The sequence below is a fragment of the Eptatretus burgeri genome, chromosome 9 (assembly GCF_056783735.1).
Source record: "Eptatretus burgeri isolate ZD-2024b chromosome 9, Ebu_testis_v1, whole genome shotgun sequence".
NCBI classification, from domain to species: Eukaryota; Metazoa; Chordata; class Myxini; order Myxiniformes; family Myxinidae; genus Eptatretus; species Eptatretus burgeri.
Genome location: NC_140969.1, coordinates 80,233,585 through 80,252,708, shown reverse-complemented (window position 1 = coordinate 80,252,708; position 19,124 = coordinate 80,233,585). Strand labels below are relative to the sequence as shown.

The 19,124-nt window shown below is 39.6% G+C and overlaps 1 protein-coding gene across 1 annotated transcript in view; it reads right to left on the bottom strand.

Moving 5' to 3' along the window:
* The window catches only part of LOC147020428 (stromal membrane-associated protein 1-like), a 95,646-nt gene that overhangs the window by 53,528 nt on the left and 22,994 nt on the right, over nucleotides 1-19,124 (bottom strand). Inside the window, exons 2-3 of the mRNA XM_085895739.1 lie at nucleotides 10,175-10,308; nucleotides 565-650 (exon numbers count right to left, since the gene is read on the bottom strand). Of these exons, the coding sequence (XP_085751865.1) occupies nucleotides 565-650; nucleotides 10,175-10,308 (220 nt within the window). The remainder of the gene's footprint in view (nucleotides 1-564; nucleotides 651-10,174; nucleotides 10,309-19,124) is intronic.

The following is a 19,124-nucleotide window of genomic DNA, read 5'->3' as shown; positions in this document are numbered from 1 at the left end:
GAGAACATCATGTTCTTGCATAATTAGAGCCAATGCATGAAGAGGGGCAAACAACTTCTATGCAACACCTTTGTGTGCAAGGTCGTAGGTACAGTGTACTTTTTGACATAGTCTTGGATGGCCTCATTGGTTTGTATGTTAATGCACTACATGGATGCTGACAGTCTGCATTATACTTGGTCGTTCTACAACGACATCTGCTAGTTGTATTTCTAATCCGGAAATTGCTCGTGAGCAATCTACTCCTGTAATCTTTGCAAGCAATGGTATGCATAGCATGACCATGTCCAATTAGACCAAAAACGATGGCAAAATGTATGCAAAAAAGTTGAGCCCTTCTCATTTTGCGAACTATCAAAGTTCGTCAAAATCATCGTCTGAAGCAACAATCGACTAATATGTAGAATTGACTGTATGAATGAATTAAAAGTTGCAGCTGAAGTGAAAGCAGAGCATGTAAAGGTATTCATCACCGTACAATAGCCTCGATCACTTCATTGTACAAAGATGCCTTTACGATACCAGTGGGGGGGGGGGGGATTAAACAAAATACATCAAGGATACTGATCAGATTGTGGCCTTTTAAAATCAGGAGGAAGACGTCCTTCATAGATCTGTGGTGCTCGTGCGTTGCCCAATTCTTGCATGTTCTGCAAATTAAAAACATGGTTTAGCTTGAACAGAAAACGATTCACAAACAACCAAAACAAAAATGTGGTTAAAAATTCCTTTGGCAACCAAGGTCAGTGAAGGAGGATGCATTAACGCATGCATTCCGAGGACAACAATTTGAAAACAAATAACACTCAGACACGCATACAAGATTAAAAGCAAATCGACACTTTCACCAGGTTGTCACGAAACACCTTGCACTTGTTTCGAAGGAGACACAAAGGGATATTGAAGGAAGGTTAAATGACATCGTGCTAGGTCATGGCAGGAAGACGTTTGCTGTGATACAAGAAGGAGCAATACACGATTTGGAAAGTTTACTCTGAGGATTTGAAAAATAGTTACAGGATATCGGGTAGCCGACAAAGTATCGATTATGGGGGATTTTAATTTGCCAGGGAAACATTGGGTCCACGAACTTGGAAAGGGCAGAGCAGATGAGGATTTTATAGATTGAGTTAAAATATTGCTTTTTAAGTCAGATTGGAGATAAGCTAATGAGGGGGAGTGCAGTGTTCGATCTTTTTAAGTCCGTCACAGTGGACGGAAGTTATGTTTTCACCCGTCTGTGTACAAGCAGAATATGTCTGAAAAGTTGTGGATTGATTTGGGCAAAATTTGGTGGACATGTTGGGTGTGTGACAAGGACCAATGAAATAGACTTGTGAAGATCCAGTCGTATAATTTCTTGAGGTGATTCTTCACTATTGAGAGATGGCACCAAAATTCCATGAAGAGGTGGACATTATCTTAAAATTGGGAATTGTACGTTTTGAGTAGAAATTGGCTTTACATGATTGCATATACATCAAGGCTTTTTAGAAGAAAAAAAAAGCCAAAAAAAAAAAAAAAGCTTCGCTTGCCAGGATTTTGGACAAAATCAGCCAAAATCAAATTTTGTACCATCGATGTTTCAACATGAAATTATGTGCTCAATCGCACTAACACTTGGATTTATCACTGAATGAGAAATATTTCAATTTATCAAGTCAATTCAATCAGATTTATTCGTTGGGGCAACCTATCTTAGGTACAAGTCAACATTTGTGATTCTGATGGATTTAGAAGACAAGACGTGAAATTTTGACTATGCAACATTACTAACCAAAACAACAACTTGTTTTTGCCTTAAGAGGTTCAAACGGGAGACTAAATACTGCATTGAAGTTAACAGAAGGAACCCAAATTAGTAAAAAGCAACGATGGAGTCATCAGGAGGAATCTGGAAAGGATTCGGGTTGGATTCAGCCACTACTCCATAACCCTCAAACCCATCCAAGCGAGCCTTACAGAAAACTTTCTGCAAGAATACACTTTTTCTAGACAGAAAGATAAAGAAAAAGAGAAATAAAGAGTAAAAGAAAAGAAAAAGCAAGAATAAGAATGAATAAGGAGAATAGTGAAAAAATAAAAAGAAAGGTGAAAGGAACAAAGAACAAAGATGTCAGGAAGAACCAGACAGATAGATTTCAGCAGTTACTCCGCAGGCTCAAACACAAACACAGCAACAGGTACAAGCTGCCAGAGATCCGTTGAATTTTCCTTCTCCATACAATCCTTATAGTTCAAAAAAGGAAATTAGAATCAACAACATTGCAAAATGTGGAGTACAGAAGTTGTCAAATCCTGTAACGTTACTAACCAAGTAACATTACGAACCAATGTAAAATTAATACAGATGCTGGTCAGTTGACGCAAGACAAATCGTGAATGCATGGAGCAAAGCTAAGACAAAAGAGGGCAGTACGAGCCAATTATTTACCCACAATGCAACAGTAAGCACATTCTTCAAAAGTATGCTGCATCCATGTGCAACAAATTAGTACTTTGATTGTTTCAACAACTTTTATCAGCTGACAAAAAATTGGGCAAGTCGGATGACTGAAGCAATTCATTATTTTGTGTCTTCCTCATTGAATGTTGCACAAGATGTAATTAAATCAATCAAAGGTGTAATTTAGACTACATTGTGTACAGGTATCCCCCACTTAACCAACCTAGTTCGAGACAACAAATGGTTTCATTTAGGGTTATTGTTTGCTTAATGAAGAAGCAGTTACAGTGTCCGTCGATTGTGGAACATCATGACGATACATAGATAAATTTTTCGACTGATTAACTTTCCAGAAGGCTTGAAAATAATTCACTTTTCAGAATGAAAGGGTTAAAAAATAACCATCTCCTCCACCACCTGCTGTGCCTTTCTGGACAGAAACTTGGACTCAAGATTTTTTGCTAAGTGTTACAACTAAATTAATTCTACTGTGTTTCTGTCTATTATAAGGAAAATAATTATCTTCTGCATGAGAGGAAAAAATTATTTCCAAGTTAGATGTTCCAGAAATTGCCAACAATGTGGACACTTCAAAATTTGTTCAAATTTGAGAAACTCTCGTGTACAATTGATAAACACCGACGTTGCATTTGCAGATCATTGCATCGACGAAAATACGTTTGTTCAAGTGAAAGAGGAATATAATTAAAGGGTGTATAAACTGTATATGATGTGTTTTTTATGTTTTCTTCAAGCCAGCAACACAAATTCATTAAAAATGGCTGCACTCTACAAGTTCTCAGCAAGAGATTCTGATTCAACACAGACAGTGAAAATTGTGACATAAACATATATGAAGATAGTCATACATTCATGATGTCATGAATACATGATAATTAAAGAATAACCGTGCATGCATTACTAAAATGTGAAGCTTGTTTCATGTATTACGAGTGCAGTGTACTTGTAAACTTTACAGTGCTTCAACCTTAAACAAAACCCAATATTGTATTTAGATTCATAAGCCTGGTGTTGGCTTAATGGTGAGGGTTAATCAGAATCTTAATCTAAGAGTCATGAGTTCAAATCATGCTTGGCTGTTGAATTAATACCAGGCAGGGTTTACTCAGCCTGTCATCCTTTTGAGGTCGGCAAAATGAGTACCAGCTTGCTGAGATGATCGAGCCATTCGAGTATTCTGTGTCGATGTGGTGACCAAGCCAGGATTGTGCCCAATAGCCCAGGAGACTGCTTTGGCAGCACCGAATCTGCACAGAGTATTGTCCCAATGGATGGATAGATTCATATGTTTAGGCAATTCATGATCAATTAGAAGATGCAAACTTGGATGTCTCCTGTATTTTTACAAGAATGGAATTTTTATATATTTTTTTTTAAACTTACAAAAGTTTGTTCGTGTTATGTGTGGTAGCAGTGCAGATTTATTACAACAAAGGAATCTTGTGGTCATGTTCTCATTGTTCTGAAAGCAAAAAAAAAAAAAAAAAAAGACCTACCTCCTTCAAAAGTGAGTAAAATTGGATCTTTCACAAATGGTAACGTCACTAACCACAACGTGAAAAAATAACATTGACATGCTTAAGAATGAGAATAGTTGTGATAAGTTGTATGCCAAAACACTTGCCAGAAAACAAGCAATGATGGAAATATTACACTTTGTTTCAACTGTATACTGTTTGAGCAAACTTTTTCCGCAAAGACTTACAAAAAAAGAACATGGATAAAATTTGCAACATTAAAGGTCCCATCACAACTCACACATACAAGTCACGGTTTTTAATTCTTACTGTGTAATAGGTTGATAAGGTAAGGTGTATTATTTGTCGTGAAGTGGAGAATTGAAAAGCTTACATCTTGATATTATAGTCCAAATAGCAAATTTGCTTAAAATGTAACATGACCAACCATGGAATTTGCCATATACAGCAAATGATATGACAAAACTTGGTGGATGAGTTGGTTAGGTGACAAGAACAAGCCGATTAGATTTTGGTACAGGTATGGAGGCAGATTCGGCCGAGTGGGATAAAAACACATAAACTGTTCAGCCTGCTAGAGGTATGCGCTCTACAGAGTGCCGTTCTAGTTAAATACTATCGTTTTTGCTTCAGAATTTACACGACAGTCAGGGAAATTACCAATAGGTGATTTGAATCTTATCTCGGTGTGAACAAGGGCTTCTTGGGGAGGTTAAGAAGTCGATAGGAAAGCTAAGACAAGATAAAGTTCAGGGTTCAGATAATATGAATGTCATAGTTTTGAGGGAGGTGGTAGAGAAGAGAATGATTCTCTTTCTTCCTACTACTCTTAACTGCCCCTTCTTTTGTCAATCACATGGTTACCCATGTGGTGCCCTGAATCCTGGCTACAACACTGGCCTGACCGACCACCATAGCCTGTCCTGCATACAGACGGACACTTATTTTAACAGTAGATGCAAAGATAGAGTAAAATTTCTCTTGGGGCCCCGGAACCAAACAAAACTATATATGTATATGTATGTATATTTATAACGGTCTTCACAGCTCATGTAGCTCCCACTCCCAGCAGACATCCATTAAATAAATCACCAAGCCTGTTGTGTTGACACAAAGTTATCCCGCAAGGTTCGAAGTTCACTCACTTTCAGCGATGGTCGAAGGTTTGGGTAGAATGTACCTGGTAATGAACCTTTGGGTATTGGACTAGTCCACTTTCTCTCGAGAGTTTACAGTACGGGGAGCTGTAAGCTATTAGCTTATTTTAGAAGCTTTTAGTAGGCCAGCTAACATGGAATATTACACTTTTGGGGCATCGCGTGTTAATAGCGGTAATCCATGCCAGATCAATGAGTCATAGGATAAAGAAAAAGGTGCGTGTGGATGCCACCCTGGATTCTCAATTTTTAGGTCATTTTCAAGGTCATTAAGGTAAAAATGGCAAAAAATGACAAAATGATAGTTTTCCTTTATTTTGGCAGAATTAAAACATTTTTGGTGCCAATATCTTTATGCATTCTTCTGTTTCATGTTTCATACACGGGCAACAAAAAAATCATGAAAACTTTTGAATTTACATAAATGCACAACACAATGTAACGTAAAACTGCAGTTTCGAAATGCAGTAGTCCGAGTACCTATTATGGTAATCAAGTTTCTCACTGGCAGTGAACCAAGCTGAAAAATTGAAATGTTATGCCTTGGGTTATTGAAGATTAGTTCAACAACAATTTCAATGTGGCTAAAATGTACTATGTGCATGTTTTATAAAATATCTATTGCTCAGCTGGGTTACAACATTTTACCGCATCACAGCCACATGCAGAAGTGCACTACAGTTCTTTTTTAAAGCAAGTGCACTGAGCTGTTTGGCATTTGGATTTGCACCCACAGGTCATCAGCTGTAGGCAGGCATCTAGAATTGGGGGCAGTCTTCTCCAGACAGGTACCAGGCAAGTCTTCGCCTTCACCCAGGCAGCAGTGTCCACAGGGGATGGTATCCAGATGCATTCTTGATCTGCTTGCAACCAGATCTTTGCCTGGTAATTGGCACGTTTACTGTGCAGATCCAGGACATCTCTGGTCAGAGGCAACAAATCAAGGCCCTTCTTGGCTTTACCAAACACATAGAATCTGGCTTGATCCACACTTGGCTGTGCAGGAACGCCATACAGATGACATACAAACTGCGCAACTTGGGCGAGTTCTCCATCGCGACCAATTCCATTGACTAGGAGTGGCTGACTCTGGAAAGTTTTCCAGCACGTCTTCTTCCCATGGCCACTGAAGGCTGAGGTTGTGTCACAACCTGTTAGTACATGGAAACTCAGCAAGTTTTCCCTAACAGGTTGTGGCAATTTGTCTGATACAGCATGTATTGGGTGGCACTTTGATGTTCCAGAAACCATCCATAATTGAGCTGCTCTGGTTGGCATGAAGTGTAGGAGAAGCAGCAAAACATGCATCACTGCACATGACCACCAACCTTTCATATCCTTCACTGACTGCCTCACATGAATGAAGTATCAGCCTCTTCATGGTTGCCATGAAGTCTGACTCTCTTCTTGTAGATCCGGCATCGGTAGCATTGGAGAATCCACCTCCTGTTACCACTTCACATCTTTCGGTGACATCTTCGCCCTTCTGCATGATCATCTCAGAAAGGAACCTTGCAAGATCTGCCTTTTTTGCATCTGAGGCAATGAAATTGCTCCAAACCTGGGGTAGGGGGACATCTGGCCCATCAATGATCTTGCGAATCGGTTTCTTCTTGCCCATTCTCTTTGCTCAAGTCACAGCCTTGATTGACTCATCTCCAGTGTAGCGGGTCAAACATTACGTCAACTCTTGTTGTGTGTTCACCAAAGTGGTTCGTCACAGTGGCTACTATACTACTGATTTCAAACTGTGGAAGTTTCTAGCGATCTGAAAATACAGTGCAAACAGTGGTTATAACCATGTAACAACGATCAACAAGAACACCGAGCACACTGCTATATACACAACATCTGATACATATTTGGCAGGAAGCCTGCCTATCTCCAACTGGAAAGAAAATAACATGTTAATGGTGTGCAAGTTCTGGTAGTACTGAGAACACAGCGACATTGGACATGGTAAAATACCCATAAGAATATAACAGAACAAGCCGGGAGGCGACGATGGTTCGCGATTATTGAGGAAGCCCTACCGTAAAAACCTATTGCTTCCGTCAAAATTGACCAAATCAAATCGGATTTTTTTTATATGTTGTACTTATGGAAATTACGCACAGCTTCTAGGAAATGCAATTGTGAGAAAAAAAAATCGAGAAAAAAAGTTCAAGTGGGCGTGGCTCCGCCCACAACTGGGCGTGGGACGCCCCTCATACAAAAAGACACAACTAGACCATGATATCGAGCTTGTTTCCAAGTTTCATCAAGATCGCATCAAATGACACGGAGCTATGCTCTGGAGAGAGTCACAAACACACAGACACAACGAAAATAGTGGTCACTGCTGGCGCCCGCGAACCAACAACGAAAATAGTGGTAACTGCTGGCGCCCGCGAACCAAAAATGGCAATGTTTGCCTTTCATTCTTTTAAAACTCTATAAATTAAGGTATATTTTCAGTTTAACCATTCACAATGCAAAAATACACTTGGTACAATATACAAGCTTTGGTTTTATTGATATGTTCAATGAAATAGGCACCGGTTTCATCAAAATAGGCAAAACCCCAAAAGGACCTTGAAATTGAAATTTAGCGATGGCATCCACACACATTCTTTTTAGCTTGCCACAGTGGAATGAATCAACATGGCTGCCTGCTATTAACAAGTGACGCCGCAAAAAAAATTCTCGGGGACTTTTTGATTTTTGGCTGATCTACTATTTGAGCCATTTTCGGTAATAATCCTCATCACATACACACGTGACTTACAGTAGTTTATGTTGTTCCGAACATTCCCATTTCCTGAGGTTTCTACGCATGCGCACCTAGCATTCTGGGGGCTGATTACATCATTTTCAAAGCCCCGTAATGTAGGGAAGATGTTAATTTAGGATCGGATGGGGAACCATATAAATAAATTCAAACTAATTAAAGGTAGTCAGCACGGATTACTAATGGAAGGTCATGCTTACAGTTATTGGAGTTCTCTGAAGCAGTTTCTGATTGGCTGGATGAGGGAAGGGCAATGGATGTAGTGTATACTGAACTTGCAGGCTTTTGATGAGGTACCACATGGGAGGTTGTTAGCCAAGTTGAGGGCTTGTGGAGGAGCTGATAGAGTAACTAATTGGATTGGAACCTGGATTCATCACATGAAGCAAAGAGTGGCTATGAGTGGGAGGACATAAATAGTTGGGTTTTTGGACCATTATTGATGATGCATCAATAATTTGAACAGTGGGATTAAGAGTCAGCATTCTAAATATGCAGAAGATACCAAGCTTGGAAGTAAGGTGGATAGCAGATGGGGGAGGGGTGATGATCAGATTCAGGAATGTCTAGATACCTTCATAGATTGGGCAAAAGATTGGCAGATACAGATAAACAAAATAAATGTAAGGTGCTGGGGTTGGCAAAGAACAATGAAAATAGAGACCACATAATGCACACATGGGTTAGTTTTGGAGCATGTCATACAGGAGCAGGATCTGGAGTTGATAATAGACATGGAGTAATCAGACAGGACAATGCTACGAAGCCATAGGTAAAGCAAACAGAGTTTTAGGATATTTTCACAAGTTAGTAGAGCACAAGAATTGAATGAGGCCTCAGAGAAGAGTTTATAACTGGGTCGAGATTTGAACCCAAGTTGTGGAGAGCTCAGAGGCGAATGCGCACAACTGTTGGCTATCCTGTCAGCCCCATCCTGAAGATCAGAGACAGTAATCTCAAATAAAATAGAACAAACATCATTAACTAGAAGAGCCCTCGGGAGAGCGCATACCTCTGCAACGCAATGCCTGATCCAGTAGAACATATTAGCCAAGACATTTTTGAAATAACATGCTTTGTATCATTTTTGGCCCAATCTCTCATTGGTGAAAAAAAAATCACTTTGGAAGTTAAAAAGAAAACAATTCACATATCTGGATCTACATTTGTACCGTAACCAAAATCGATTCAATTCATCCTTGTCACACACTTAAGCTGTCAACTAAGTTTTGTCCGAATCCATCCGCAACTTGAGATATCGTGCTATATATTGTTTTTAGCACCAAACAATGCTGACGAATCACTTAAAAATTCTAGTAGCCGAATCCATATATTCACCAAAATCTAAAAAGTTCGGCCTTGTCAAACACCCAACCTGCCCCCCCCCCCCCCCAAATTTTATCCAAATCCGTTCACAACTTCTTGAGATATCCTGCACACAGACAGATAGGGGTGAAAACAACCTCCTTCCTCCTTTGGTGGTGGAGGTAAGAACAATAATAAAAAACTAAAATGACACTCTTCGACAGATCTGCCACCACCCACAATATTACATTTTTATAATACTTGTAAAAAGTTTGATTTAAATCCCTTGAGCTGTTCTCAAATATCACATTTTTACCTGACGTGACCTCTGACTTTTGACCTCGTGACCCCATCATCGAAAAAGTTGATGTATACATCATTATACATACTTCTATCAAGTTTGACTTGGATCTCTTCAGTCGTTCTTAAGTTATCACGGTAACGAAAACCGATCATGGACGGACGGACGCATAGACGGACAACCTGAAAACATCATGCCTCCAGCAACTTCGTCAGCGGAGGCAAAAACCCAATGGAGTAATCTTTCCTAAACCACAGTGATCTACAACTCTTGGTTTAGTTGCTTTGATCAACATCGAATAGACAAATCTCTATAATATTGCAGTTCTACTCAATGTTCTGGAAGATTGCAAACTTAGCAAAGCTTGCTCGACTCAAATCGCATCATTTTTAATATTTTGTCTACCAAATTGTTTTTGCACGGAAATAATAATTCTTGAAATTTAAGCCCGTGCAAAATAATTCGGCCAGATTAAGAAAGCAAAAACAAGGTGAGACACACCTCACTGCGAGACTAATCACATCAGAGACAAACATTATAAAATGCAATTTCAGGCAACAGATGTTCATCAGCAAAGAAAACTATCCCTCGGTCTCCACGTGATGGCAAAAATAAATAAATAAATAAATAAATCAAGTCCTGCAATTGAACCAGTGGGCCACAAAACTGAGCAACTGCTGTGTTTGCTTTGCATACCTGGATCTGCTGCTGAGTCCATTGGTCAAGGTTAACAGACTTCACGCGCGATATGTGAACACCCAAGTTCCGATGTATTCCAGCACATCGGATGCACAGGAACACTCCCAAATTCCACGAAGCCCATCGCGGTCCTAAACATGAAAGTAAAGTCGAGAGTAGAGTAAACACCTCCAATGAGTGTAAACATCCAGAGTTTACAATGCTTGGAGCAGATTACAAAATGATCAAATGTTAAAGGTAAACTGCAGCCCTGAAAGCAGTCCAGCTGTATGTAGACATGACAAGAAACTTGCAACCAGGAATCAAAATCCTACAAACGAAATGCCACTGGAAGCATGCACAAGAAGTCGAACAGTTTGACATTTATCGATACGAATAAAACCTACTATATGTGTATCAGTTTTATATCTACTTCCAAACTACTGGATCAACAAAGTTGAAAACGGTACAATATTAATTACCAACCCCGCCCCCCCCCCCCAGAAAATTGATCACTTTGTATTCCTTTAAAACACAATGCAAAATAAATAAATTTCAAGAATTTCTGAGTTATTTCCATAATGGCAACTGAGTTGTAGCCACAATCAGGAAAATATGCACATATGACGACACGTTCACCATCCAACTGTGGACCTCCCAAGCAAGTGATGTGTGCATTTCAATTGTTAATAGAGAGGATTTAACAAAGCGTGGGTTATTTGTCTTACAGGAAGACCCCTTACAAGGAAGCAGAGTCCGATGCCCTTATGGATGGGGGGGGGGGAGAGAAGGGGGAAATTACAATTTTGCAGTTATGTAGTTCAAATGTAAGATTTACAACTCTTCTACTGCCATGCAAACCTGCATTGCACGTGACATCATATGCAAATTCAGCAATTATATGTATTGGGTGAGGGGGGGGGGATTGAATGTATATCTGAACAATATAGAATAGAAATAGGTTTGGATGATCACTACCAGATTACATACACTGCTAGGGATACCCAGGATCAAGTTTTTGGCACAAAATAATCGCTCCATACCCCTTCTCGAGGATGGGGAGACCACTTGTGATGTTGATTGTACATGTCACAGTGTGCATGGTTTACTGACCTCAGCCAGAATAAATAATCTCAGTCGATTGAATTTTTTTTGCTGTCGATTGAAAAATATTGTTGTGGCTGCAAAGGCTGCATAGTATCTGTGCGTTTTCACTTGTTTTGGTTTAATTGGACAACTTTGTTCCAAGTTCATTAAAATTCACAAGAAAAAAGAAAAGAAAGCTTTGAACTGCAGTGTGTTTCACACTGATCTGAGAATGAACAATAAATATTAAAAGTGACACACGGACAGGTTATAACAACCTCTCCCACCCCTTCGGGAATGGGTGAGGCCAACAAGATATCGCTGAATCCACATGGATCAAATAAGGTAGCATTTGGGTCAAAGTCCATCCTTCCCCTTTCCCGAACAGAAGGATGCAAATAAAAATTTGATCATGATTATATAAAGTAATTCTCTATTAAAATTGGACACTTAAGATTAGTCACAGATTATAAAGCCCAAAAAGGCAAAACATCTGGACTTGGATGGGTTCGACTAATATGACCCATGTACTTCAACTTTCCACCCCAGTGACGTGATAATTTGGTTTGCTCATGGATGCAAGAAAAAAAAAAAAGAAAAAGAGGCTAAAACAGCTGCAGCATATTTTACACAGTGGAAGGCACCCACATAACACAACAATCTGCATAATTTATGCCAGAAATGTGTTCATTAGCATATATTATTCAAATCCTGGCAACTCTTACTCATATCCTTGTTTAATAACATATGAGGTAATGTAACAAACTCAGATGCAAACCAGGGAGGAGCAATCAAAGACTATAAAAAAAAAACATTATAATATAATGCATTAAAAAAAAAACTGGAATGGCACGAGGTGGAGCATATACCTCCACCAGGCTGAATGGTTTACATTTCATATCCCACCGATATAATAGGCCTGATCAGGATCTGGACCTGAACCAAAATCGAATCGGCTTGTTCTCATCAACGAACAAACTCATCCACAGAGTTTGGTCACAACTAGTCTACAACTTTTTGAGACATCGTGCGATTTATCGTTTTTGGCTCCATCTCAATAATGAAGAATCACTTGAAAAATTCTCACATCCAGATCCGGATCTTCACCAAAATCTAACAATTCGTCCTTGTCACGCAACCAACGTATTTATGAAGTGTCATCTGAATCCATCCACAACTTTGATCTATCATGTTATATTATATATCGTTAATAACCCGATCACTCAATGGTGAATAATCACTTGAATTCTAGAATCTGGATCCAGATCTTCAACAAAATCTAATCAATTCATCCAAGTCACAAACCCAACCTGTCCACCAAATTGGCTGAATCTGTCCACAACGTTTTGAGATCGTCTGTGTCTGAGCAGGATAGGCGAGCAGATGGGTGAAACATAACCTCCGTCTACCTTCGGTGGTGGAGGTAAGTAACACACACACACACACACACGATATTCAAATCTGTAAAAGTGTTCTTTATTTTCGTGCAACACCTACAATTATGAGTAAATTTTGGACAAAATAGCTGAAATTCCTATTAGTTGTCGTGCTCTATACAATATATCGGTTCTGCCACAAGTTTCTTGGGCTCGGTTATAATCCTGGATATTGCCACTCCGTCACAGAATACTTGACTGAGTGTGCAAGAATTTGGCATTTGTTCTTGCTGCCAGTGATAGTTTGCCAACTCTTCACAAAGGACACCTTGGGGATCTTTTTATGTCCACCAACTAACCTGGCAGAAAGGACACCCACCCAGTTTAACATCCTTCTGATTGACAGCACACATTGACAAATCACCCTGCTTGTGAAATACAAGGACGAGAGTTTATAGCTGCGTTGAGATTCAAACCCATGTTAGACAGCTCAAAGGTGAGTGTGGAGACCTCTTGGATATCCTGCCTATTCCTATACACTGCTTCCAAATCCCAGAAAGAAAGAAAAAAAAGAAAAAAAGAAAAAAAAATACTTGCTGAGTGGAGGAGGTTTATAGCTCCCTCAACTGGTTGAAGTAAATGCATCGGAATTTCTTTTCCCCCTCCTCATTCGAAGTGAAAAAGACATGACCACAACATCTGTATTAATAGGCTTTAAAGCACCATTGGAAAACATCCCAATTTCTCTCGATGGTGATTTGACTTTTACTCAGCAGAAAAGTCAAAAGACAGGGAAGGTAGGTAGGTGGTGTGGGTGGAGTTTGCAAGGAATTTGAAGTACGGTGAAAGGCACACCCTTTTTGATGATGAGACCTCAATAATATTCTGCAGACTGACATTTTTATAATCTAGCATCCAATATAGAAAGCTCATTCTAATCACTCACTCGCTGACTGATCTTAATGTTCAGTATCTTCCGGGTGATGTGGAAAGCTGAAATTTTGCATACCAACAGACATCAAAGCCGATACACCGGGGGGCGGGGGATCAAAAAAATAATAATCACAGAACCGTTGGAAAGCATCCATAAAAAAGAAAAAAGTATTGAAAAAGACAAATGAAGGTGAGCGACCCAAGACAATGGGGAAGCATGGTAATTTTGTGTGTTGACAGACATTGAAGCTGATACACAAGGAAAAAAAAAAATTCAGGTGAGCGATCCGAGACAATGGGGAAGCACAATTCGTTATTGCTTTGAATGTGTAAACATACCCCACAAGTATCTTATAAAATGAAAAATTTGTAACACTTTCGTTAAATAGTGCAAAGCTCTATGCATGTAATAATTATTTTTTAAATGCCCCTGAATGAATGATAGAGATTATAGATTTGGATGCAGCCAAACATGCTCAGGAACAGGCATGGCTAACTTTGTCAATGCACAAAATCAACTTAGAAAAAAGAAAACAAAAAAGTGTTCATCGAAATAGTCAACTTTAGCAAATTGTAGACATCAAGCTGATGAGAAAACACCAGAACACCAACAATTTCTTTTCTGTTTTTTTTTTCAAACTGTTTCTCACAACAATCACAATTAATTGGTCAATAGTAATAGCTGTTCATAAAGCATCAAATCAACATCTGAAGGATACTACAAATGGTACAAATTATACAACACTATCCTCAACTTCGTTACAAAGAGCAAACCTCCAAATAGTTGAAGGTCAAATGTAGGACCTTCATCGACTGTCTGGATCAGCTGGGCTTCATTATTCAGAAGTTGACCTTTTCCAACACAGAACCCCTCCAAACAATGGGTCCACAACCTCAGTAGCATTCAAAGTCAGGAAATTCGCAATGCAATCTCACTAAAGTACAACTCAACAGCTTGGAGCTTTACCTGTAGGTATTCACCTTAATTGCTGGAGACTTTCATGCTTTATCATTCCATGATTATAACCAATTAACCATAGATAATTTAATTACCACAAAATACACAACACTGAAACAGGCAATTTGTCTTACCAGTGAATCGGGTGTCATTTTAACAATTATGTCACACTATCGAGCCCCAGTAACCACCAAAAATAAAAAATAAAAAAAACACAAGAATCTTCAAACATATTTAAATGCCTCTGTTTTTGCAGTTTTACATATTTCCACATGGTATCATTTGCTAACATTAACCAATGTTTGTTTCAATCTGCCAACTGTAGCTCGTGCCCAAGTATGCATCCGAATATCTGTTTGTATCAACCAGTACATTCCATGCTGCGATTGGTGGCTCTCACCATCACATGCCATAGAATAACCAAATTGGAATGTTTATATCCAAGGAAGCAACGTGTCCAAGAGAATGGAAGCTTGTTTATCAAACCATCCAGTGTATTATTCAATATCGATTTGCAATTCTAATGTGAGATCAATGTGTGACAGCACTTTCCTTTTTTGGAAAGGTGTCACATTGTAGAACTAATTAAATAAAGTCATCAATTGGCAGCAAATTTAATTGAAAAAAATTTCATCTTGTTACACCTCCATGCAGATGTCCGTTTATCCCTGTGCATGTTCTGGATATAGCCACATTTGTACATGCACAGGAACAAAGTTGCCATGAGAGGGGCCAGGTCCGAACCCATGGGTATCCCAATTATCGGCAGGAGTATCTTGTTGCCAAATGTAAAGTGTCCGTTGACTATATGAAAAAAATATATAGTAATAATAATAATAAAAGTATGACCATCAACTGGCCTTTACAGGTCAATGTAATGTTATTTATTTTTTGACATTTGACAGTGTAAGGGAAGCTTCACTGCCTCAAGTAAAAAATTTACTGTTATTTCCCAATGTGGCTCCGATTTTTTTTTTTGTACAATGTGAACAATCACATTTATCGACACTGTTAATATATTGTGCCAAGTGTTGTGATAGACTCCAGGTTTGGCAGTATCTGCAATCCATAACTCTAGTGAAGCTGATGGCACACCATCGCAAATCTCACACTTCCCACCTTAAGCAAAGTTAAAAGATGGCAAAAGGTTCCCCCAGAAATGCCCCAATATCAAATTTTAAGTTAAAATTTTTTTTTTTAAAAATCTGTTTTCACACCTGTGACCCCAAGTCCCAAACCCCTCGAGCATGTACCAGATAAAAAACTCAAAATAACCATTACGTATTTCATGCGTCTCCCAATGTTGATTGCATATACAAGGTTTAATAAAAATAAAAAATTTTCTTCTAAATGCGCTTGTAAAGGCATTGTTTGGCATTTGAACTTTTTCCCAACCCAAAAATTATCCTGCTCTTGCACTTTCTTGCATTTTGGTGATCATAACTACCAAGTTTGGTGAAGTTCTGCACAACTGTTTCGGAGGAAGGAGCAAGATGACGGACGGACAGGAGCAGATTACAAAATCTGCCCTCCCTCCCCTTCCACAGTGTAAAAAAAGACAAAACATGGGGATAATTAAACACACCAACCATAAAACCGAGCTTGTTGATGGTAGTTTTCTATAGTTAATGTTTCTTTGCACCACTAACACTTATTGACAATAATTTCAAACAGCATTCTTCAACAGCTATTACATCTCCTCCAAAACCTCATCTGATAAGGATCATTAGTGCCTTTTGGGGATCCATTACATCCAGGTTGGTAAAACACAGAAATCGTAAGAAGGTAAAGAAAGGTTCAAGCGACAAAAACGAGCCTTGACGCTGTTTCGGAGATGGGCCCAGATGGCATCAGTGCCTATGTCCTCAAATCCTGCTCTGCTGTTCTTATGTGTCTGTACTCTTCATCCTATCCTTCTTAGGAAGTGAGATAACATCACTCCCTTCCACAAGTACAAAAACGGATACTCTCAATGATGGACAAGCAAGCCTACATCTCTATTATAATACCAAGCTTGCACACTAAAAACTCGGCTCGCCGTCACACGATCCCTATGAAATTGTTGTGGCACTTAGCGGACATGCCGACAATGTTTGGGAAGTCTTGGCGTTCCATAGTACCACTTGCATTTTGCACAATGCATATTTTTGTCATTCCCTGTTTACGTCTGTCGTCTGCTACCAGCTATGTTGTACTGCTATCCTGTGCATGTGCACGGGTATCGCAAGTATATATAGATTACTAGAATGCAAGACCAGTCAATTTGCTGATTGGAATACCAATCTCTGCATAATTGTCAAAAGACAAACAAACAAACAAACAAAAACACGGTTGTTTATGGCAAAAACAAAATTAGGTAAACACTCAGGGATCGAGGAGGGGGAGAGTGTTAATGGGATATTCATCACAGCCTTTTTAGATGCCGATTTCCAAATAATATAAAACAACACAATACGAGGTATATCAAAATAAAAAAAATAAAAATATACACTCCCCCCTCCTCCAGTCTTCCTTCGTCCTTTTGATCAAGCTGTCTGGGGTACGTATTAGGCACGGGACATGCCAGGAAACAAACTCTCCTCATGCGTGTGCATATATCCACATTATATGCTGCATGTAGATACATCAGTATGTGTGTATATGCATGTATGGCTGTGCTGTGCTGTGTAGGGGGGCACCGTTATTGCTCGATTAGTGGTACCCCCTATATGACAATTGTTGACGGGCATACGAGACTATCAGTTTGCATTTTCGCCGGGACGCAAGTCGAGACGTGCTGCTCCACGTCTCTCAACAATGGTTGGAGACCCCATATCTCAGAAGTCAGTTCAGGATTCCTCAACACCTCAATAATTCCACACAATGGCATCCTGCTCTCCTTGTGAAGTCCATTAATTGTGGCATACAAGGCCACAGTTATACCCGGCTTTGACTTCCTTCACTCACATAGTCAATGCATTGCTATGTAAATAGAACCCTCCCCTTCCAATGAAGGCAACAGAGCCCCAAGGCAGTGTTCGGCCCAGTCTTGTTCCTAATTTGCACAAACGACCACTGAAGCTCTGGATAACATATAATTTTTGCAGATGGCTCCACATTGTCGTACAGCAACCTCATCCCACTCACAGGCAGATAGCAGCTGAATCACTGTGGATCTGGAATCGATTAGATGCTGGTCTAACAAATGAAACCCATCTTTCAATCTTGAAAATCTCTGCCTCACCCTATAGTTATGGAAGGATTTGATTATTTCCATAGTCAGCCAATGGAAGAGGTTCATTCTCGAGCTTGTAGGCTTCAGCATGTGCCACAACCTCTTCCTATACACTACATTCTGGGTATCCTCCGATGCTATTCCTTTAAAAATAATAAGTGCTTGCATCAAGCTTTTTCTGCAACTGAATGGAATACTGCTCCATGCTATGGGCTGGCACCCCAGCATCATGGTGTCTTTCCTGGAATCAAATGTTTTCAACAGTATTGGAATATCTCACAATGAGGCATACACCAAGCACTGTTGGCCTCAGTGCAGAGAGGTTGTGGCTTCTTATTAACCACCTTACATCTGGTTGCTCAGCTCTCAGACCCTCCCCAGCAACAGCAGAATGCACACTGTCCTCGCAACATCCCCACCCCAACCCCTCATCTTCACCCTGCCCCTCTCCCCCGAGGGGGTCACATGACACCTGGTGCTTGATTGCCCAAAGTATCGTTATTTCATGCTTTAACATAAATTTGATGAAGAATTCAAAGTTGTTATGATGTCGACCTTCGTGTGTGAAAATAATGTGGAACAGCAAATTTCAGGGAAATTGTTTGAGGTTCAGAAACGTATAATAACTAGAATGGGCATTCAGTAGAGTATATACCTCCACCAGGCCGAACAGTTTACATTTTGTATCCCACCAACAGGCCGGATCAGACTCCATACCTGAACCAAAATCTAATCGCCTTTTTGTCACCTATTCCAATCCACAACCTTTTGAAATATCATGCTATACACACGCACGCACGCATCCTTTAGGCCACACCCATCAATGGAGAAGAATCACTTAAGTAATGAAGAAAAAAAAAATCTCGTATCCGGATATTCAACAAAATCAAATCCTTACTCGTCACACACAACCTGTCCATCAAGTTTAATCTGAATAGGTCTTATGTTTTGAGATTATCTTTCTCACAAACAGACAAACAGGGGTGAATACAAAACGTTTGTCCATCTTTGGTGGCAGAGGAAATCTTTAAAGAGCAGGTTTTGGGTCACTGGTGACTTTGCATGATTTGAAGGTTGCAATCACATTAATAATCGTTGGGCAATTATTTTTACGTATTTGAAACTCAAAATATGCTAAAATTAACTTTCAAGTCAAAACTTTTGTCAGTGATCGAAAAACAGACCGGAATTTACCGAAGATGCTGTGCCGTCACGTTCTCCGAAAACTCCGTGAACATTCGGAAACAGCGTGTGAACAATGGCGAGATGCGAATCAGAGCGATTTCAGCGGTTAAATTGAGTGTTTTCATTCCGATATTGCCGAAGATGAGTCGGAGGATGATGGGAATTTATACTATGATGGAGCGCTGAGTGCTCACAGCACAGCGGCCAGTGCCGGGT